This window comes from Spinacia oleracea, chromosome 5 (assembly GCF_020520425.1).
Source record: "Spinacia oleracea cultivar Varoflay chromosome 5, BTI_SOV_V1, whole genome shotgun sequence".
NCBI classification, from domain to species: domain Eukaryota; kingdom Viridiplantae; phylum Streptophyta; class Magnoliopsida; order Caryophyllales; family Amaranthaceae; genus Spinacia; species Spinacia oleracea.
Genome location: NC_079491.1, coordinates 55,833,869 through 55,857,772, shown reverse-complemented (window position 1 = coordinate 55,857,772; position 23,904 = coordinate 55,833,869). Strand labels below are relative to the sequence as shown.

General features: G+C 40.3%; 1 protein-coding gene across 5 annotated transcripts; it reads right to left on the bottom strand.

The window, feature by feature from the left end:
• Positions 1-211: 211 nt before the first annotated feature.
• Positions 212-4,868, bottom strand: LOC110805386 (uncharacterized). Of its 5 annotated transcripts, XR_008921511.1 has the most exons (6): positions 4,710-4,868; positions 4,441-4,628; positions 4,178-4,340; positions 2,879-3,099; positions 715-834; positions 212-504 (listed from the first exon to the last, which is right to left on the bottom strand). XR_008921511.1 is itself a non-coding variant. In XM_022010981.2 (5 exons), the coding sequence occupies exons 1-4, from the start codon at positions 4,785-4,787 to the stop codon at positions 2,920-2,922; spliced, it is 609 nt and encodes a 202-aa protein (XP_021866673.2). In that variant the 5' UTR covers positions 4,788-4,868; the 3' UTR covers positions 212-504; positions 2,879-2,919. The 5 variants fall into 5 exon arrangements, 3 of the variants coding, with proteins under 3 accessions (XP_021866673.2, XP_056685063.1, XP_056685064.1); XR_008921510.1 differs by having other exon boundaries at positions 715-3,099; XM_022010981.2 differs by lacking the exon at positions 715-834.
• Between the last annotated feature and the right edge of the window lie 19,036 nt (positions 4,869-23,904).

Below are 23,904 nucleotides of genomic sequence, written 5' to 3'. Positions count from 1 at the left end.
TCTTAGGGATTGTCGGCTTTCCTCTTGTAATGCAAAATGGGTATTAAATCTTTTAACAACAAGAAAATCATTCAGAAGACAGGAATCGAAAAGGTGACCATGCGAGTGGAAAAATGGCCAGGTTTCCAATTTATACGTCGTCGGCCCATCATTGTCAAACGAAACTCATTTGATGCTAGTAAAGGATGCTACATTATTACTTGCAGAGGAAGGACAGAAAATTGTATAAAATTCCCATGGAAATGCACCAACAATTGCCACCATCAATTTACTTGGGGAGGAAGGATAAACAAATTCTATAGAATACCAAGGAAATTCACCCTCCAATCTTGTAAACAAATCAATGCAAAATCACAGTAATTCACTTAACAAAACGTCTACTTTTCGGTTTATTTTCTTGATTATATGTTGATACAAACAATGTCAGCAACTAGTATGAAATTCTCAAGAAACTTGTTTGAATTGCAACTCCTCAAAGGCTTGAAGCATATACTTGTTAAATTCCTGGAATTGCCCAAGAAATGTCAAAATGATTAGCAATGAGTATTACAACTTTAGCTTATCCTTATAAATAATGGCTTCTTTAGGAAGATAGAGAGTACAAAAAGAATCCAAGTGATCTTAAAGAACAAAAAATAACCAAGTGTTGCTTGCATTCAAGAGTGAGGAAAATGGAAAACGGAGGAAATAGGTCTGTAAAGAAAGATAATATACCAGATTCGTCAAAGCGTACGCCAAATAAGGTGTTGGGTAAGGCATTGAAGACTATATTCACCGGAACATCTCCATCAGCAGGAAGTCAGGGGGGTTCTTCAAATGGTGCAAGAGTTGCACCTGAGTAATTTCATGTACTAGTATAACAATATGAGTTTGTTTGACACATTAAGATACTTGTAGTTTGTAACGACATAAAGGGTGAGATGTGTTTATTTGTGGCCAGTTTGTTGCTATAACAATGTTTTCTGTTTATTTTGTTTGAATCTAATACAGTTACACTCTGTTTTTTTACTGTCTAAAATCTATATGAAGTTTTGTCTTCCTACTCTGATTTTGGTCTGTAAATCAATTATGATACCAACTCTGAGGCAAAAATAAATAAATAAATAAATAAATAAATAACTGAGTATGCATATAGGTTGATTATGTTGGGGCAGTATTTATTCATGAAAAATTATGGACAAACAAAGCGCAAATCATAGGCATCTAATTATTTATGTTAATTCAATAGTTTAGTAGCATATAAGTCAATTTTTCCACATAATATGGGGGTTTTTTGTTAAGTATCACAACTACCTGCAAAAAATAGTCTTCTAGTTTAATTATGGAAGAATTATAAAGACATATGAAACCCAGGATCTCATCCATCAAAAGTAAATTAAAACTACCAAGATAATCATATCTCATATGGATATGAAAGTAAATATGGAGTATATAATTAAGTAATTATTGAACCCAAACTCAATTTTCATGAAATAAAAATCAGTTTCATTTTGTAACACCTAGATTTTAATCAGTAAAAGTATGTTTTAATGGAATGGATGGGCAATTGGGCATTAGAAGAAGTCATAGACCACTGAAATTCTGACTTTGCAAAATCGGTTTAAACTAATGCTATGCATCATCCATCGTATAGAATCGCGTTTAGTGTAGTAGAGTGCAGCTCCATGTTGAGTTGAGGGAAAGAAATGGCAGAAGATTTCATCAAGTGCAGCTCCATGTTGAAGCAGATACAAGTGTTAATATTTTACTAGATGCCTGCAGTTTAGCAAATTCCAGACTGTTGTTCCTTAGTTTTGTGAAAAGTTAATAATATTCATTTTCCTGATGTAAATTGATGATGTTCACTTATTTTTAAGGCGACAAGTTTTTACCGAGTCTTGTTAGTCTCAACCTGAAAATCCTCAAAAAAATCATAAAAGGGGCGAAGGGCAACACAAATCCTCGAGTCAACTGACTACAACTAGAAGCATTACTTGTGAAATTTTATTGAACATCCAAGGAAATGCACCAGTACTGTGACCACCGCTAGACTAGTTAATTACTTGGGGATGAAGGAATAGACTAAACTTGTTCATAACCATGGAAATGTAATAGTAAATTCTAGGCCGTAGACAAACCAATGAAATCTTTATAATTAAAAGCAAAAGAAATCTAAGTTAAACTTTTATTTTAAAATTAAAATAAGTTCTTTATTCTTAATTTGAATTTACTGAGAAAGTTGTGCGAAATGCAACTTCCACATTTTTGAAAACATAGCTTGGAATTGACAAAGAAATATCAAAGAGAATTACAAGTAGATATAGATTACAAATAGCCCTGTTGGTTTCTCGGAGAAGATATAAATAACAAACACTAATTTGTCATTGATCTTGGAGAGCAGGAAATACTTCTTAGTCATATTTGTTGCATTACTCAAACAAAATGGATAACGGAGGAAGTAGGCCAGTAAAGAAGGACGATGTTCCAGAGTCGTCAAAGCGTAAGCCAAACAAGGTGTTAGGCAAGGCATTGAAGACTATATTCACTGGAAAGCCTCCATCATCTGGGGGTCACGGGGATACAGGAAATGGTTCAAGAGTCGCACCCGAGTAATTTCAAGTCTTGTTGTCGTTGTTGCTGTTATTATAGGGGGTGAGACTTGTTTGTAAGTGTTGTTTATTTGTTATCATACATTGTAATAATGTTCTTTAATCTATTATGTCCATTTCGTTTCAATCATAAATTCAGTTTCTTGATGGAAATAAAATGTGAATATTCATTATCCAAAAGTAGTAAATTAAGGCAACATAATACGAGAAACTTTATTCATACTGTATAATCATATTGAAACAGATTCAATAGTTGTATGCTACGGTGTATCTTTAATGGTAACAGTTACCTCTTTCATTTCCACTATGCACACAGGCCTCACATTCCGTATCACCATAGACTCTGAACCTGCACTTGCAAAGTTGCTCTCACTCGTTTATTAGACTCCAGGCTACTTGCGATGTTTTGCTTCAAAGCTAAAAGTTCTGAATTTCTTGCCTTAGCAGCTTGAATGTCATGGTTTCGTGTCTCACTGTTTCTCTCTTGATGTCCCGAGTAACAGGATTTGAGCTGAAAGATTATACAAATATTAGTTATTAAGACTCGTTGACCAATAAATATCATCAGCATTATTTATGAATTGTAAGTGCAAACAATATGAATACGGAACCATCAACTTCAATGAGGATTTGTCAAATCCTCAATCAATTGTAGATTGGGTGTTGGCGAACAATGTATTCATGATTTAGTTATCAAGTTCCAAGAAGACAACTCTGAGCATTGGCGAGGTTTTACTCGTTTCAACTGTCAGTGACCACTAGCAAGAATGCATTATTGACACTAACAGAATCACTTGTGCTGGCCTAAACAACGTTATATAAAAATCCGACTAAAAGCACTCAAACAACACAATATCCTTATAGACACTTGTGTTAGGATCAGGAGGAAAAGGGCTGGAAAAGAGGGATCTATTTGCCTTGACTGGAAACAGATATGGGATGGGAAGGGAAGGGGATTTTTTGTTTGTCCTTTTACTACACCAAATTGACCAAATGTTGGACAAAGTTGGAAAGAAAACACAAACCCCCTCCTACCCTTCCCTCATCCCTCAATTCCTTCACTTATATGATTTCTTACAAAACATACAACTCAATTCCATCCACAACTGACTTTTCAGCAAAACCCAATAAAAGCCAGAGTGCCGAAACCATGCAAACTTTGTACCAAAACAATACGCCTAACCAAAATCAAATCATTAGTCTAAGCAAATCTTAGATAACTTAGGTCCATATATGTTCTTATAAATATCCATTCATTTATGACAAAAAATCCATTACTGAACATGTATTTAGAACAAAATCTGCATATGTAGGGAGTACAACAAGCAATAATATCCAAAAAAAATTAGCGTGCTATGTACTAGTTAACCATTTTCATGATTAGCAGAACTAGCATAAGTACTATGTTACCAAAAAAGCGTAAGTACTTAAATCAAAAGTTTCAACCTCAACCGATGACAACATACCTCTTCAGTCGTTATTTTCACATTAGCATCCCTAATGACTAGCGTAGATACATGAAGTTGAAGCTAATCATCAAAATTCTTACCCATAATCATCAAAATCTCAAAAAAATACATTTAATTTACCTTCTCCCTGCCACATCGCAATTCCCTGACTTTGCGACCAATTTCTTCAGCATAATTCTGAATTTCATCCTTAAACGCATTCATCTCAGAGCATTTAACAGCGTAAATTTTTTCTCTCTCCTCCTCCAATTGCTCAAGCTCCTCAACCTCAACCTTTAAATCCCTAGTTCGCCAAACACAAATCAATCAGCAAAAACTGACAAGATCAAATCACAAGCTAAATTGATCGAATTCTGCACACACAAAAAAAATCTAAATTTTACCTCAATTGTTGAGCGCATGTTTGAAATTGACGATCCGAAAATTCAATTTCCGACTTGAGTGATGAGATTTTGAAGTTATCTGAAGCAAATTTTTTATCTAAGACCAAGCATCGTTGCTCTAATAATCTGATTTTGGCATGTTTAGCTGATAATAATAGGGATTTGCTCCTTTGTAATTCTTTCTCGTCCTAAAATTGGAAGTTTAAATTCCATTTTTAGAGTATAGAGAGAAGAGAAGATGAAAACAAGGTAGATTGAGCAGGAGTAACCTGAAGGAGAGAATTTCGCTGATTGCGGGTGTTCTCCATGTCTTCAAGCCTCTCTCTGAATGCTGGTTGGAGCGCCATTGATGACTTGTTCACTTGCTCGGTAGCTCTTGCAATATCGTTTTTCAAATTTTGCACATTTTTTTTTTGAATAAATTACTTTTTACCACCTAAACAATCCAAAAATAATTTGTTATCACCTAACGTTCAGTATCACTGTCAGTTTTCAATTTTTGGTTTTTTAGTTTTATAAGTCATGTGATTTAGATTGAATTATAAACTGAAAGATAGTCATACCTATTGTAAATCATGTTAATTTTGAAAACCGGCAACAAAAAACTAGAAACTATTTTTTGTTGTTTCATATTTTGGTTTTTAGTTTCGTAAAAATCAGAAAACTGAAAACAAAAAATGATACCGAACAAAATTTGTATTTTACCATCTAAAAAAATTAAAACTAATTTTTTACCACCTGAAAAATGGAAAAATGGGGGCCACAATAACGGTAATACTTCTTATATGTTATATTCTTCCACGATTTCATGTATTTAACTTTATTCTCTACCCCAATTTCATTATGTTCTATGAATTTACATTATTTTTCACCATCATTAATTCACAAAATTGACAAAATTTAATAAAAGTAAAGAGAGAAGGGTGAAAGAGTTAAAGAAAATCACACAAATAGTGTAAAAAATTGGAGGAAAATTGAATTAGGTAGCCATACATAAAAGTTTTATATATTTTTTCGCTTTTAGGTGGTAAAAAACAAATTTTAACTTTTTTTAGTGGGTAAAATACAAGTTTTAATTTTTTTTAGGCGATGAAAAACAATTTTTCGATTTTTGTAGGTGGTTATTTTTTAAAACAAAAATTAACGTTTACTACCAAACAAATTTGAAAAATTGTGTTCTACCACCTAAATAATAGATATTTATTATAAAATTAGGGAGGAAAGGGATAGGGAGGAAGAGAGTAAACTATAAACTGTCAGTTATCTATTATCATTCAATAGGTATAATATATACACTTATATACATCATATAGGGTAAGGACATAATGGACATCCACACTAATATATATTTTTATAACACTCCCCATTGGATGTCCATTATCCAAAATAATATAATATATTATAATGTGCACGAAATGATGTCTCATTAAAAACCTTACCAGGAAAACCCAGTGGAAAAAACCATGGTTAAGGGATAAAGAGTGCATCGCGCATTTACTCCGCTAATGATAACATCACTGAAGATCTTTGAGACGGCACAACCCAATGAGGTGAACTAACTTTTTAAATGTAGCAGTATAAAGCGCCTTAGTAAACAAATCTTCAAAATTCTCACTTGAACGAATCTGTAAGACATTTATATCGCCATTCTTCTAAAGTTCATGAGTGAAAAAGAATTTGGTGAGATATGCTTTGTTCTATCACCTTTGATGTATCCTTCCTTGAGATGTGCAATACATGCTGCATTATCTTCATATAAAACTGTTGGTGCCTCTTTCTCAGAGGATAAACCACAATCTTCTCTTATATGTTGAATCACAGACTGTAGCCATATAGTGAACTAGAATGAAAAATCAAACAACGATGATATACCCCGGCAACGACGCCATTTTAATAAGCGATTTTCGCATCGTTGAGGAACACCGCTTAATCAAACAAAATTTATAAACACCTAAACGAACCAACTATATTAACTACAGTGGAAAGCGTAGGGATTGTCCCAATTAGAGAATGGATGGTTTGTTTTTTCCAAACCATCCATAAGACAAAGAGCTTCCACCAACAACCCCCAACTACACAAGATATAATCAATCAAAACGATCCTAGAATACACGTGGCTCACCTTTTCCCCAAGCTAATATAGGGTATAACATCACAACAAAATGATGCGGGAGAGATAGAATGGCACCTAAGTGCCACTTGGTCCAGCGAATTTCCCTTTCCGAGCCCGCCACTCCACTCCGCATCTTTCCGGCGTCGGTAGGAAATTGCCTCCTCGTTAGTGAAAGGAGTGGAGTTGAATGTGGGGTCCACATTGGGACCCGAGGCATCGGTATAAGGGGTCCGTGAATAGTTAGGCTCAAGAGGGTACAAGCCTTGCGGAGGCTCTCCTCGCGAGCCATCCCAACCACCGGTGTAATCCTTGGGCCACCCATCGGTGTAACTCACGGGCCAATCAATAGGCCGCTCATCTGGCATGACCGTGAGGTACATGGGGTCGCCGCGGAAATCATTCCCCCCATTTGGGTATAATCATATGGAGGGAACGTAGGAGGAGTGCAAGCCGGTTAGGGTGGACCCGTCCAATATGGATAAGTAGGTGTGTGATCATCATTCCAACTAGGGATGGGCCCTTGTTGTGGTGGGTGGTAAGGATAGTTGACATAGGGGTCAAAATCCCCACTACGCACATGATGATCATATAACCTCCTAGCATAAAATGAGGAGTCAAAAGAGTCAAATGAAGAATAAGAAGGCATATCTTGGAGATATTGGGTGGAAAGAGAAGAAATATCACGAGCTTGTCACGCTTGCAAATTCAACATCGTCGAGAGTGTCCCTTGTAAATCACCAAAATCAAATGAACTCGATTGCGGGATAGAATACGTACCTACCCCTTTGGTGGGGGTGTCCATGGCCAAGGATTGAGAAGCGGAGCGAGCCGGGGTCGGCGTAGGAGCCGGACAACCACGAACACAATCGGGTAGAGCGGGGGATCAAGTAATGGTTGTTGGGGTCCCACTTGGTGAGAGAAGGATCGGGTAGGAGACACCACTTGGAGCCTTTGACACACCAAATGTAAACCTTGTCCAAAGGGGTGTACTTGATCCACTTGTTTTGGAACATGGCGTGGATATCCAGACATTCCCCACCGGCAACGGGGGTCAAGGAGTTGAAAGTTCAGGCATAAGGGTCGTAGGGAAGGGCCCGCACAAGCAGAGTAAGCATACCTCCAAGCTGAATCTCCCCACTAACTGGGAACCCACTCCGGGTGTCGATGATCCGGGCGGTCAAGAGGTTTCCAAAATCCAAAGTGCCTTCATCTCCGCGGCGGCCAGCCAAAGAGCTCTAAGCTCCGTGCTCGATAGGGCACCGGCAGACTTCTTGGAGAAAAGAGAATAGAGAATAAGCCGGGCTACATACCGGATGGTCGGATGTTGGAACCAAAAAAATTTGCTTGAAGCGGAGGAAAACCTGCCCGGTTCTCCCGTGAGAGCACACCACCATGAGTGGTCACCATAAACCTTCGCACACTCATTAATCGGGTTAGTGAGGAGCGACCGATCCATGAGAATGGAGAAGAACTCATTTATGGCATCGGCCGTCATAGAATGCTGGTTGTTGGAAATTTGGAAGAGAAATTCGACGACCTCTTTGCCATCGATCTCCACCACATTTCTCCTAGACAAAGCTAGGAACTCCAAAGTGACTTGTCGGTATGTCTTTGCATTCATAGAGCTGAAATCTTCCCATTCAAGACCACGATGCAACGTCCTAACCTCGTTTTCAATACCTAACTCCCGGACCGTCTCCTTGAGATAAAACTTGGTTGGACGAATAGTCCTCTTGAACAAATCGGTATAAAACTTTGTTGGTCCTCAAATTCGATGCCGTAAGTTTCAAGATCCGGAGGGGCGGGAGCCTTTCTCTTAGAAGTGGAACCCTTCTTGGTTCGTTTGGACATGATGATGATGAATGAAAACCTACACACAACAAAAAAACACAAACTACAAGAAAAACAAAAAGAACCACAAAACCACAAACAATCAACCGACACAACTGTTAGGTTATGATACATATAAATGAATATAAATCATGCGAAAAAACCATAAACGCCAGGATTCCAAATTAATTGCCACATAACAATTAGCATAATTTAGATGCATACACTTTGTAGCGTGCCCTCCCTTGCTGCGCCCGAACCGAACAAGAACAAGTCTTTAGGACTCCAACTGTCGTCCCTCCGTAGAAAGTCCACAGCACGTCCGGATCCGCCTTAAGATTGACCAACTAGAATCGCCCTTAAGGTACTAATAATATTCGGCTAATATGGGCTAGTGTTTGGCTGAATTTTTGCTCAAATTCTTACCTTTGAATACTTGAAACTCGTTTTAAATTATGAGCCCTTAACTCATATTTATAGGCCATGGAATAAGTAATCGAATCCTACTAGGATACGAATTAATTAAATTAGAATCCTAGCAGAACTCTAAATTAATTAATCTATCTTTTAGGATTAGGAAATTCAATCAACAAATGAATCCTATACGCTTTAGGTTTCGTAAGTGAACACAAACACACACGCACGCACAGCAGCCCACGAGGGGCGCCATGCGCGCGCGCGCAGCCCACGAGCACTCGCAGCCCACTGCCACGAAGCCCACACGCTGCCGCAGCCTTGGGCGCGCGATGGGCCTGCCTTGCAATGGGCCTGGCGCAGCCTTGGGCTGGTGCGTTGTGGTGCGCGTTTCTCTTGCTGGACGTGGGCCTGGCTTCGTGCTGGGCCTTCGTCTAGCAAGCTCGTCCGATGATAATTCGTACGACGCGCTTCCGATTAATTTCCCGATTCCGGAATTCATTTCCGATACGAACAATATTTAACATTTCCGATTCCGGAAGTAATTTCCGTCTCGAACAAATATTTAATATTTCCGTTTCCGGAATTTATTTTCCGATTCCTATAATATTTTCGATTCTGACAATATTTCCGTTTCCGGCAATATTTCCGATTCCGTCAATATTTCCATTTTCGATAATATTTTCTGATGCGTACCATGTTTCCGTTTCCGGCAACATCTACGACTTGGATAATATTTATATTTCCGAGACGATCCATATTTCCGTTTCCGGCAATATCATCGTTTCCAGAGTATTCATTTATTTGCCTTTGATGATCTCAGCTCCCACTGAAACCAAGATCCGTCGATTCCGAATATGTATTAGATAGAGTATTCAATGCCATTAAATACTTGATCCGTTTACGTACTATTTGTGTGACCCTACGGGTTCAGTCAAGAGTAAGCTGTGGATTAATATCATTAATCCACTTGAACTGAAGCGGCCTCTAGCTAGGCATTCAGTTCACTTGATCTCACTGAATTATTAATTTGCATAATTAATACTGAACCGCATTTATTAGACTTATCATTAAATGCATACTTGGACCAAGGGAATTATTTCCTTCAGTCTCCCACTTGTCCTAAGGGACAAGTGTGCATTTCCTAATTCCTTTGTCACTCGATGCTTGCTCTTGAACATAAGGTAAGAGTTGTCATCCTTATTGTTGATTCCTGGGTTTTGATGATGACAAGCTTACACTCTACTGATTGTTTGATTAAAGAATGACAGGAACAGGTCACTATAAGTAAGAACAAATACGCGAAGAAACAAGCTGCGAAACTACGAAGAAATTAAGTCCAAAGCTATGAAGAAATCAAGACCAAAGTATATGGAAAGATTAAATCGTGGACTAAGGAGTCTGAAGCACAGCATGTCCTATGAGTCCAGAAAGGTATAAGATCAGTGTATTCAAATACAGCTTAGTATGGGAACAGAGTATTTCGAAGAGTCCTAGTTGAATCTTGAATCTAAAGAAAATCGGTTTTTGTTTTTCAAAAGATAAACATCAAGGATTAAAACTAATTTTACTATCCTACTTAAAGTTATACTCTTAAAGTTTTTAAGTTGATTTACAACTCTCAGATTAGTAAAGACAGGATTTGTCTAAACGCGTTTTTAAAGAAACTGTTTGCGAAAATCTATCTTTCGAAAAGAGTCCTAACTAGTGTAGGATTAGAATCTAGGGTAAAAGCTTGGATTCTTATAAATAGACCTTAAGATCTTCACGAAACTTTTATCAGACTTTTTACTATTAAACCGGAAGCTTTCAGGTATCACCCTTAAAGTTTTAATCTTTAAAGTGTCTGTTCCTGTTCCCATATAGAGCAGTATTTGTTACTTGGTTTTATATCTTGTGTTAGTATTAGTTTAATATCTATTCGTTTCATTATTGTGTTGAGTTATTGTATGATAAGCCTGAGTCAGGCTTACTTAAGCAAGAGTGAAGATCTCGCAAGAGATCTGTGAGGTGAAGCAGTTGAGGGACTGTTTTCATAAGGGAAGGAACAAAGAGGGTTGTTCCTAGTCATCTGTAATCAGAGGCGATTGACAGATTGTGGCCCGAGTAGATTAGGCTTGTAAAGAAACTGAGTTGTTTTGCCTAATTAGTGAAAGTGTTTAAGTCCCCAAAGGGGCCGTGGTTTTTTCCTCGGGCCTAGAGAGTTTTCCACGCTAAATTAGTTTAACAGTTCATAAAAAGGGAGAGGAAAGCAATTAAACCATGGAAAAGGGACACATTACGATGCACCCTTGAGAGGTGCGTCACGGTTCTCAGAAAACTAACCACTTTGACTTTGCTATTTCTCCTTTTATTTAACGAATCTCAAATTACGGGACATGATACGTTCTGTTCGATTTTTTGATCGATTGCGACAGAACGCGTGATCAATTTCGCAACGTGAGGCTTAGGCTTAGGGGTTTAGAGTCAATACTCAGAATATGAATTGTGTGTTTTCTTTTCACGTCGAACTTGGGGCTATATTTATAGAAAAGAGTTCGTGGAAAGATAGAATTGTAGAACTCTAATCAACGAGGAATTAGGAAAGAACACGTCCCAGGTATTTTCAGCGCCCAGGGCTGGGCGCCGAAGATTTCGGCGCCCAGAGCCAGGCGTTGAAAATAGGGTCTAGGCCGTTTCTTTGTCAGATTCGGACTCTTAGAGTCCGGAGTGTATGAGACTTAATCGAGTCTTTTAGTGCGTATTAATTTTATGACGGAATGCGTCTGGGCCCATTACGAACTCTAGGCTCGTTAGGATTTTAATTTAATACATAACTCTTATTTTCGAATCGTATTAGGAATAGGATTCTCTCGCAACTTCTATCTCATTTAGGATTTATGTTGGAGTGCAACACCTAATTCTGACAGGTTTCTATCTTTTATGACTTGCCACTTTTAACAACTACCCATTATGGCAGTTTACTATTTTTAGCAGGTTTCCATAAATAGCAGGTTTCTATAAATAGCAGGTTTCTATAAATAGCAGGTTTCGGGTGAAATGAAAAGGGTGATTGAGATTCGTTATTTTATAGGAGATGCGTTGTCAAGTGGAGATTTATGTTCTCATCATCGAACCTTCCCTTTAGGGAATGGGGACAAAAGTAGGTGTCTACAGTTAGCCCCCACTTTGACTGAGTCTTGGAGTAAGACGATGGTCAAAGTATTAGACGGAGTGCGTCACACAAGTCATGGTGACCTGTTTTTGCGAGGGTCTCACGAGCCCCCGAGTGATAACATTTGACTTAAGGGTCATCACTTGAAGTGTCGACATATCCCTCACGTGTCATTGGGATTTTTCAACGGATAGTATAGAAACTCCCTCACTTTGTCATTGGAAGTATCTAAAGAGGCGTAGAAACTCCCTCACCTTGTCATTGGGAGTAGCTACAGATGTTTTTCGAAATCAAAGCTATAAAGTGTAATTGGGCCTGGCCAAGCCCAACCACGAGGTAAAAATGTTTTTAAAGATTCTCATTTTCAGGGCTAGCTAAATGAGAAAACCCCCTTGTTTTTACAGGACGTAAAACGAAGGAAAATCCAGCACATCGCTCTTTTTTGGAAAAAAACGGAAAACCAATCCTTTTAATTTTAGGAAAAGGGAAAACCAGAAAAAGTTATCGCCGCAGCGACTAAGGACATGCGCGGCTTGTGACGTAGACCCTGCCGGCTAAAGATGGCGAGCCTGTCCGCTAAGGGTGGACGCCCCGTCCGAAAGTAGTGGACGAATCTGTTTTGAAGTTTGTTTGCTTTAATAAGGACCTACGCGGCTGGTGACGTAGACCCCGCCGGCTAAAGATGGCGAGCCTGTCCGCTAAGGGTGGACGCCCCGTCCGAAAGAAGTGGACGAATCTGTTTTGAAGTTTGAAAATAAGGACCTACGCGGTTTGTGACGTAGACCCCGCCGGCTGAAGATGGCGAGCCTGTTTCATTTTGTTTTTGAAGATTCTATTTTTCGAAAACTGAGGACCTGCATGGCTAGTGACGCAGACCCCGCCCGCTGAGGGTGGGCGAACCCTGTCCGCTGAGGGTGGACGTCCCTGAATTCGTTTCTTTCAATTTGGGAACTCGCGTGGTTCGTGACGCGATCTTGCCAACTGAAGATGGGCAAGTTCCCCTTTTTTTTTGTTCATCGTGATTTCTTTTGAGAATTTCTTTTATTCATTCTTGCAAGAGCGAATTCTTTTGAGGGATGCTCGGACTTAGTTGTAACCTGAATGTGGGTTGACAACGGGTTTAGACGGACCTTTGTTTCGTGATCGTCTTCTTTTGTGGTTTTGAGCTAGTCTTTACGGCTCGATTTTTGCCACCACTTGGTCTTTGATCAGAGGACCATGTACAAGTGTCAACGGCGACCTTTCTCTGAGGTCGAAATCCGTTCTTTTGAGATTATCCAAACATGGGACTGCGTGCAACGTAGTCCGGGAATATGATTTTGACTCCGCACGCTCTTTGTTGAGGTATATATTTTTTCGCGAGCCCCTAAGCACTTGGGCTTGTCGGTCATTTTCCGCCAAGAGAGGTACGTATTTTATAACGTCTTTTAATCATGTTTGGGGTTGTGCTCGTATGTGCGAGCGGCCTTTATAGTGGTGTGCTATTTTGGCGAAGTCGTGGAGTGCGACTTCAGTTTTCGGGCGACAAAGTTTATTTTCCAATAATATCTGGTTTAGCTTGGCCCGGATTAATCTTTTGACAAACAAACATTTTTCATTTCGAGAAACAAATGACTTAACAATATTTTTTGGTGTTTCGAAGAATGACTTTGATATTTATTTTGCTCATATTTGTTTTTTAAAAAGTGTACACATATATTCCTTGAGACGAGTCTTAGTTTCGACCAAGTTTTAACATTCATTTTTGCTATTTGGGTGCTAAAGGTGCTTTTGAGCTTGATCTTGATTGCAACAGGGCCTCGTGTCTAGCAACACGGTTTTAAGTCCTTTCCTGTTCCGCGTTTTGTGAGATCCGGGCCTTGGGCTGCATTTTCAGCGCCCAAGGCAGGGCGTTAATTATTTCGGCGCCTGGTCGTGGGCGCTGAAAGTCCTCTCCTGGCGATCTTTGGTTTTCGGATTTCTTAACGCGTTTCCGAATGGGATCAGGATGTCACTTGATGTCTTCAGCTATATATAGGGGCTAGATATGTCCCTATTTTCTATCACTCTCAATTTTCTTCTCTCTTGTAGTTGCTTAGTCTTAATTCCTCCTTGATTTTGTCATGTCGATTCCTCCCTTCTCACTCCAACGAGCTGCTAGGCGTTGGCTACGAGCCCTTACTCCTACAGAAAAGGCTTTGTTGAAAGAATACCACTTAGAGGCACTTTTAGGCTTACAACAAATTAATATTGATTATAACTTTCTGCATGCAGCCCTAAGCTTTTGGGATTCTGATCATCATGTTTTTGTCTTTCGGGGCAACGAAATATGTCCTTTGCCAGATGAATTTGCTGCGGTCTTCGGTTATCCAACTAATGCTACTCCTGCCACCCCTGGCACCATTAAAGAGGGTAAAACAACCATAGGGGCTTTCCTAGGACTAGATGCTAACATGCTTGCTGAGATTGTTGTAGGTGATGAGGTTAATTTGGCAAAGCTTGTAAAACATCACTTTAGACCTAGTAAAAATATGACCGAACAAAAATCGAACATTCGAGCCCTTGTATTTTGCTTGTTGAATCATTATTTGCTGTCGAATAACAATGGTGAGTTCGGTGACATAAGGTTGATCCCCTTGATTAGCCAGATGGAAAGTTGCTATTCTATTATTCCGTTGGTTGTTGCCGAGACTTTGCTGAGTGCGGATGAACTGAAGAAGGGTGCTAAATCTGAATATTTTAAGGGGAGCCCCCTATTGCTGCAGGTAATCGATCTTTTCCTTGCGCATGTTTTTTTGCATTCTTTTTACTTGTCCTGCCTGGAGCTGAGTTTCAGCGCCCAGGGCTGGGCGTTAGAATGTTCGGCGCCTGGTCCTGGGCGTTGAAACTGCGCCCCAGGCTTCGTTTGTTTATTTATTATTTTTTTGATCTGATCGTACCCGTTTTTTACAGATTTGGCTCATGGAACGACTTAGGCTCTTAGAAATTCCTGCCGATCCTAAACATTATCGCCCTATAGCCTTGGGTAACCGGAAGTGTTTGCACCGAGGCCAGGACGAGGCCGAGTGGGCCTCCTTTTTTACTCATGGTATATGTTCTATTAAGTGGGTGGTACCGTGGTGGGGTTTGACTACTATGACGGGGGGGGGGGGGGCGATGTATCGGTTTATGTTTCTTTGTTGGGGCTATCCCGACCCATTTATATCTTTCCTTACCGAGTCATGCGTCAATACGGCTTAAGACAGACCGGCTGAGCTTTTGATACCTCGTATTCGGGTTAGATATGAGGGCCGTGATTCTGCCAATCCTCGCACCCATGGTATTAAGACTGTGAAAGCTCGTCCTAATCGAAAGCGAAAGGAAGTTCCTCCCCGTTCCAGTTCTAGGCCTAAGAAGATGCCTAACATGAAGGGGTCTGCCGTTGTTAAAAGAAATGCAAGCTCTCGCGGAGATCGTCGGCGGAACAATGTATGGGTTAGGAAGGCTCAGCCGCCTGTAGAAACAGTGACTAATCTAGTTGATGTTGATAATCCTTCTCCCACCATTGTCTGTGCCCTTGAGGCTGAGCGGGCTATAACTGAGAATGTTTCTGAAGTCTTGGCATCTTTGGAAGTTAGTGTCCAGGAGCCGGTTCTTATGGAGATTGATATAGGGGCAGCGCAAAAGACTGTGGGGGTGGATCCTGCGAACCTTGCCCTCTACAAGACTTTATTTGATGATCCGGAAGAACTAGAAAATATTGTAGTTCTTGCTAGGGTGTAGGTGCCCTTTGTTTATTCCAGTTGTGTTTGTTTTTCCTTCTTAGCACTTTTGTTTTCCTTCTTATTATTTTTTAATAAAGGCGTATTTTATTTTTGTTTTCATTTTTTGCTTCTCCTTTTTTTTATATTTTATATATGTCTAACACTTTTTGCACAATGTATATATGTTTTTTTTACTTGATTGGACCGAATCCTTGGTAAGGATTGCCTACGTATCTTGTCAGAATCAGGTCGTGCGTAGTTCTAGCTAGAATAAATTCTAGGATGCCGGATTTAAATAGATATGCCCTGAGGTGGAAACATATTATTTAATCGGTCAAATGAGTGAAGTATTATAATTATTTTCGTCTGCTGTTTTTTGCCGTAAGCCGTGTATAAAAATGAAATTCCATGTGTTTTTTGTACGGCTATTTTTTTGGTACGCATATCTGGATACGGGCTGTACCCCCCAAGTGTTCGTTATTTTTCCGTTATGTGCGGATAAAATGACGAGCACTTTCTGGAAAAAAGTCAGGCAGGCAGAGAGTTTCAACGCCCAGGCTGGGGCTTCAGAGATTTCGGCGCCCAGCCCTGGGAGCTGAAAATGATTTCTGGGCGGTCGTTTTGACGCTTTGCTTCACATGTTCTTGCATTTATTTCTTTTTTCTTCGTTTTGTGCTTTGCTTTTTACTCGTATTAAAATCAATTTTGAGGCTATTTCGGAGGCTTTTTTGACTGTCAACGTAAGACGCATTTTTGCCCGGATTAATTTTTTCTATTCGTGACTCAAAACGGTTTTGGGAATTGGGTTAGTGTGCCGAAGATATGAAGATCTTTGTGTAGGCTTTTGAGTGGGCTGAGGTGCGTGTTGACGCCGGGGGCGGCGTTTTTTTTATGAGTTTTTTGTTTTGAGCAACATTTGCATGGTTTCTTTTGCTTTCTTTGGGTTGCATGGGTTAGACCCTTATGCTTTGGTAATATGATAATGTGGTCCTCTTCTTTTTTTTGGGTTTGATGAGTTTCGATGTTACGATTCAAGACCGAGTGGGCCTTGTTTATTGGGCCTAGAGTGGGCTGCCTCTTTGCAAGTACATTTGGTGCTCATTTAGTGTTAGAATAAAAGTTCTTAGGAGAAATATTACGCCTTTATTAATTTGGAAAGCAAGGAAAACACACTGCAATAAAATTAACCTATATTCTAAGGGGTCTTAGGATCATCTAAAGCCTTTATTATTTTTTTCTACCAATCTAAAGAACTACTAGGCGCTTTTTTTACTAAGGTGCTCTATATAGCTCAAGCCTTGGGTTCAGTCTCGTAAAACTTTGGTCCTTCACCGGTACTCATCTTGAATTCTATTCCTTTTGCGTTGACCCACTGATATGTCTTCACTCATCCGTTCTCGATCTCTTCTAGTGTTGATGCAGGAGCGATTAATCGGGTTGGGTCAAAACCTTCATCTTGTAAAGTTAGGGTAGTCATCACAGTCTCGTCCTCCATAGGCCTCGATTCGTTAAACAGTGTCCATAGAGTCTGGTTGTCCAATATTTCAACTATTTCAGTCTTGGCGAGGTGGGGTGCCTCATCCAAAGTATGACAGTCATGGAAAATTCCAGATCTGGGCCAAGTTTCAGTAAAGAGGTCCTGACCCGATACTTGAGACAGGTAGACATCTTCAGCATCATCATCCCACACACTGCACACTTCTCTCTCGATTTGATCCATAGGGACCATGGCGAGTGGTGCACCTTGGGGCGTAATATACGCCGTAGGGTCAAACTTCGTATTTTCTGGTTGGTCAAGAGAGATATGACAAGAACCGAGTGGGCTCTTGTTGTTGTTGGGTTTGCCAACGTTGGGGAGAGGTGTTATTTCATCCTCTATCATATCCTGGATTGTATTTTTTAGACTCCAGCAGTTTTCAGTATCATGCCCATTCCCTTGATGGAACTCGCAGCGAGCGCCCTCGACCCAGAACTTATTTTTGACTGGAGGGTCGGGTGTGGGGCCTATGGGCCTTAGTTTTCCCTGATTGGTTAGTCTTTGGAAAGCTTGTACTAGAGTCGACTCCCCGAGTGGGGAAAACTTTCGACCTCGGGTCCACCTTCCCGGGCTCCTTCGGGTTGGGGTTTCTTCCACAGCATGAACCTCTTGGGCTTGGGGCGTGGGGCCCCTGTGGTAAGTGCTACTCTTGTATGCAGGTTTGCTTTGTACTGTTTGTGTGGGGTCATCCTCGATCTTTATTCCTACATCATAAACCCTCTTGAAGGTATCAAGGCCCAAGTATCTAAGATGTTGTTTGTAAATTGAGTCCAGGTTGTCAATGAATTTTTGGACTAATTCGGTTTCAGGAGGCCAAATGACCAGTAATGCAAAATTTGTGGCTTGCGCAGCCGCTAAGGATTCGTTTTCCATTTTCAGTTGGTTCATGAGTTGGGTCATTTGGGCCATCTGGTCTCGCAATTCTTCGATGGACATGTTTGAGGGTGCGAATCGAGGTTGGGGAAGCGGAGATCCTTGAAATATGGGATGACAGACGGAGCTTGGAGTCACTAAACCTGGTGTTGGCGATGTATCTTCGAGACGCACTAACCTTTGATTTCCCGATCGGCACCAAGTGGCAGGACCAGTCCTATGCATAAGATAAGCTAAAGTTTAGGCCCCAAAGTTTCAAGCATTACTTAGTCTAAACTTTGACTCTCTCTATTGGTTTTTTCGCTCTTTCTTTTGTTGGTACACTTTTTGGTTCTTTCTTTTGGTCATTCTTTGGATTTTCGAAACACTTTCCCATTGTGACATTCATAGTTATTGGCATGTTCGGTTTTGGTGCCGAGCATTGTCGTCGTAGGAGGCCTAACAACGACACATAGAGTTATTTATATATTTTTTTAGTCGTTTTAAGAATCGAGTGCTTTTCATACGCTCTTGCAGCAATTTTTACGAATGGTTTTTTTTTGCTACATATTTTTTGCGCGGGCACCAAGGCTGCTGCGCCTGACCAAAAGGCCAGGCAGCAACTTCAGCGCCCAGCGTAGGGCGTGAGAAATTATGGCGCCCAGTCAGGGGCGTTGAAAATGCGTCCCTGGTTGGTTCTCGTTTTCTGTTTACGTCTACTTTTTGTTTATGCGACTTTGATTTTGCGTGCTTGCCTAATAACGTCCTTTACGCGTTGTGCAGCGTTTGTGGGATTCGTTACAGGCCATCCCGAGTGTCGCTTATTTTTGTGGCGATCGTTCGGGTTTGCGGAACACGTATTTCGGTATAACTCTTTGGCCAATTGGTTTATGAATGTTTGGGCAATTTTTTAAGGTCGTTGGTTTTCTAACGTTGTTTGTCACACACAATCACATATTTCGCTACACATAACTAACATTACATCATGAGGCAATAATAATATGTCATGTAGTTTTATGATAGGCTTCTATGGGTAGCATTTGCGTCTGGCTTGGTACCGCTTCTATCGCAGATCCAACACATGCCCCGGTCGAGGTAGTGTCTTCAACAGACGAATTTCACCCAAGAGGCCAATCACGATGTAAACCAAGGGGGCATGCACCAATAAGAGGGACCTAATGGGCGAGCGATTGGGTTTGGGACGGGTGTACTACTAGCGAAAGTGCCGAGTGGACAACATTCGAAGCGTATGCACCCCCCGATTGGCGATGGGTATCCTTAGTCCCAACTCCCGAGATGAAACATCCAAGGGAGCCAAGATTCGTTATGCGGTTCTGTCCATTCACATTAATATGCTGATTTTCAGGTCGTCCCAACTTGATGGGGAAATAAACGCGGGGTAGGATCGTTTCACCCTTCGGCTATTTTGATTACCTAAGAGCACGACTATTTCCTTCACTATTCCCCAGTGGAGTCGCCAGTGTGAGGGGGTCGAAAAAGCACGAGGCTAATGCGTGACCTCGTCCCTCGTGGGTGTGACGCTTCTTTTTTGTCAAATCAAGTGTAATTGGATTTCCTGTAAGTTTACACCCAATTGACTAGTAATATAGGAGTTGCCATTCAGTTTTTAACGACAATGAGAAAAACTGACAAAACCCGGTTATCGTGACATAAAGGGAGTGCAATTATGTTTGACCACGACGGCCGTAGGTTCCCTTGTGATCCCTGGTGTGGGGATCTCTCAACATACACCCGCAAGGTAGAGATTGAGGGTTCGGGGGACTGTAACTACCGAGAGGAGTACTCGCTCTTGGATAACTCCAGAGGCAGGATATCCTTACTAGCTCAGCATAAATAATTGAAGGGACATGCGTTAACTATTAAACTAATCTGAGTTGATTTTAACAATATGCAACATATAATACTAGATCGAGCGCGATTATCTGATTTAGATTGTATTAAGGGACCTAGCATGATAATCCAATTTCCCAAAAATGTTATCTTTATTAGGCGTGATAGAACAATCAGATTGAATTAGTTTAACAGTTCATAAAAAGGGAGAGGAAAGCAATTAAACCATGGAAAAGGGACACATTACGATGCACCCTTGAGAGGTGCGTCACGGTTCTCAGAAAACTAACCACTTTGACTTTGCTATTTTTCCTTTTATTTAACGAATCTCAAATTACGGGACATGATACGTTCTGTTCGATTTTTGGATCGATTGCGACAGAACGCGTGATCAATTTCACAACGTGAGGCTTAGGCTTAGGGGTTTAGAGTCAATACTCAGAATATGAATTGTGTGTTTTCTTTTCACGTCGAACTTGGGGCTATATTTATAGAAAAGAGTTCGTGGAAAGATAGAATTGTAGAACTCTAATCAACGAGGAATTAGGAAAGATCACGTCCCAGGTATTTTCAGCGCCCAGGGCTGGGCGCCGAAGATTTCAGCGCCCAGAGCCAGGCGTTGAAAATAGGGTCTGGGCCGTTTCTTTGTCAGATTCGGACTCTTAGAGTCCGGAGTGTATGAGACTTAGTCGAGTCTTTTAGTGCGTATTAATTTTATGACGGAATGCGTCTGGGCCCGTTACGAACTCTAGGCTCGTTAGGATTTTAATTTAATACGTAACTCTTATTTTCGAATCGTATTAGGAATAGGATTCTCTCGCAACTTCTATCTCATTTAGGATTTATGTTGGAGTGCAACACCTAATTTTGACAGGTTTCTATCTTTTATGACTTGCCACTTTTAACAACTACCCATTACGGCAGTTAACTATTTTTAGCAGGTTTCCATAAATAACAGGTTTCTATAAATAGCAGGTTTATATAAATAGCAGGTTTCGGGTGAAATGAAAAGGGTGATTGAGATTCGTTATTTTATAGGAGATGCGTTGTCAAGTGGAGATTTATGTTCTCATCATCGAACCTTCCCTTTCGGGAATGGGGACAAAAGTAGGTGTCTACAAAGGGAAGGAACAAAGAGGGTTGTTCCTAGTCATCTGTAATCAGAGGCGATTGACATATTGTGGCCCGAGTAGATTAGGCTTGTAAAGAAACTGAGTTGTTTTGCCTAATTAGTGAAAGTGTTTAAGTCCCCAAAGGGGCCGTGGTTTTTTCCTCTCTATTGGGCCTAGAGAGTTTTCCACGCTAAATCTTGCTTGCATATTTTACTGTTTCTGTTCCTAGTAGTTTAATTTTTGTAAAACCGTAAAATATCAATTCACCCCCCCTCTTGAGGAACTCTGTGAAACTAACAATTGGTATCAGAGCCAGAACCCTTTAAACTGCAGGTAACTCTGTCGGGAAAAACGATTCTGAAGCTATGAACACTACCGAGAAACTAGAAGAGGGATACTCAACACAACGACCTCCAATGTTTAGTGGAAAGTACTATTCGTATTGGAGAAACAGGATGGAGATCTTTATTAAGGCTGAGAACTATCAAGTATGGAGAGTTATTGAAGTAGGAGACTTCCAAGTCACTAAGCTAAACACCTCTGGAGAAACTGTTCCTAAGCCGATAGCTGAATTTGACAAAGCCGACTATGAAAAGCTTAAACTTAATGCCATGGCTGTCAAAAGGCTGCACAGTGGACTAGGTCCAAACGAGCACAATAGAATAATGGGTTGTAAGAATGCGAAGCAGTTTCGGGATCTGCTCCAGGTCACTCATGAAGGAACAAACAAAGTCAAAAGATCAAAGATTGATCTCTTAATGCACCAGTATGAGCTGTTCACCATGACGCCCTCTGAAACAATTCAAGACATGATCACTCGCTTCACGAACATCATCAATGAACTGAACTCTCTTGGAAAAAATCATAACTCCTGAGGAACAAGTTAGGAAGGTTCTGAGAAGTCTTCCCCAAGATCCCTGGATGGCCAAGGTTACGGCTCTTCAGGAAACCAAATACTTCACCAAATTTAACTTGGAACAATTGGCTGGATCTCTCTTAACTCATGAACTGCAATTGAATGCACGACCTTCAGAGAATACCAAAAATAGGGCCCTTGCTCTAAAAACTGAAAATGATGAAAACTCTGAAGAAGATGAGGAGACAACTCTATTTGCTAGGAGATTCAGAAGAATGTTTAGGAACTATAAAGATGGAGATCACAGAGGCAAACCAAATCGAAAATTCTCCAAAACCGATACTGGATGCCATAAGTGTGGAAACCTGGAACATCGCATTAGGGAATGTCCTCTCTGGGATCAAGAACGAGGAAAAGGAAAGGAAACAGCCAAAGACAGATTTAAAGATAACAGGAATTCATTCTCCAAAACTGAGGTAAGAAAAGCCATGATTGCTGCATGGGGAGACACTTCTTCAGATGAGGAACAGGAACCACCCAACGAAGAAACAGCTCACCTATGCCTTGTAGCCGAACACGAAGAAGATGGATCAGACTCAGAATCCGAAAAATTCCAGGCAAGCCTTGCTCAAATTAAAAATAAAATTGAATATCTTTCTAAATTAGAACTGTTTGACTTACTTTCCTGTCTCACTAGTGACTATGAGGATCTCCTAAAAGAAAAGTTAGATTCTGATAAGAAACACCAGACCACCATAAAGGAACTCACTGAGGAGCTAGAATTGACTAAAAATACAAACATAGATATAGACAATCGTTTCTTTAGTCTCTTTGATCAGAATCTCCACATAAAAGAAATCTGTGAAGCCTTGCGAAATGAGAACTCCTGGCTAAAGCAAGAATTGATTGACCTAGAAGTAGCCAAGACTAAAACCCTTTATAAAAGTGAACTAGAAAGAACTCAACTGGAACTAGTCAAGATTCACCAAGAAAAGACCAACCTAGAAGATGAATTGGCTAGAAAGAATAGACACAGAATAGAAGGAACACCTAAATGGATAGAAGAAGCTAGAACCAAACACATAGAAGGATTAGGTTTCAATCATAAGAAACGTCACCCTAGAAAGACCAGAGTAGATCTCTACAGTGACATAGTATGCTCCTTCTGTGGTCTAATTGGTCATTACAGAGACTCATGTCCCAAAAACCAAAGAGGCTTGGAAAAGAACATTGAACACACCAGGACTAAATGGGTAAAGAAGAGCGATTGGATTCCAAGCAAGGAACCCAAGCTATGCTGGGTTCCTAAAAACTCTAACTAAAAATTTTCATGCAGGTCGAAGTGAGGGGGAACAACACATGGTACCTAGATAGCGGTTGTTCCAAGCACATGACAGGAGACAGAAACAGATTTCTCTCACTCACGACCTATGAAGGTGGAACTGTGACTTTTGGCGATAATAAGAAAGGTAACATCATTGGCATTGGTAAGGTCGGTAAGTCAAAGTCTCACTCCATCGATAACGTATTTTTAGTTGAAGGTCTAGGACATAGCTTGTTAAGCATCTCTCAATTCTGTGACAAAGGAAATTATGCTAAATTCTTCTCGAATAAATGTCTAATTATCAACAGTAACACTGATACAGTGATCTTAGAGGGACAGAGGAAAGGGAACACATATGTGGTCAACCTTAACTTTGTTCCTCACTCCAATCTGACCTGTCTCAGTGTTATTGAAGATGATCCATTATTATGGCATAAAAGATTCGGTCATGCTAGTTTCTCTCTAATGAACAAGTTGAATTCAAAAAATTTAGTCACAGGTCTTCCGAATACAAAGTTCGCAAAATTATCAGTATGTGACGCCTGTGTCAAAGGAAAACAAGTAAGGACTTCTTTTAAGTCTAAGGGAGTAATCAGTACAACAAGACCACTGGAGCTGATCCACATGGATTTATGCGGACCAATGAGAACTCAAAGCAGAAGTGGAAAGAGATGTGCTCGTAATTGTAGATGACTTCTC

Bases quoted from the DNA above. Each gene is read 5' to 3' on its own strand.
- LOC110805386 (XM_022010981.2), bottom strand. From the start codon at position 4,787: ATGGCGCTCCAACCAGCATTCAGAGAGAGGCTTGAAGACATGGAGAAC. The intron at 4,341-4,440 runs GTAAAATTTAGA...TTGGCGAACTAG, and splicing joins ACATGCGCTCAACAATTGAG to GGATTTAAAGGTTGAGGTTG. The intron at 3,100-4,177 runs GTAAATTAAATG...ATAATCTTTCAG, and splicing joins TGCGATGTGGCAGGGAGAAG to CTCAAATCCTGTTACTCGGG.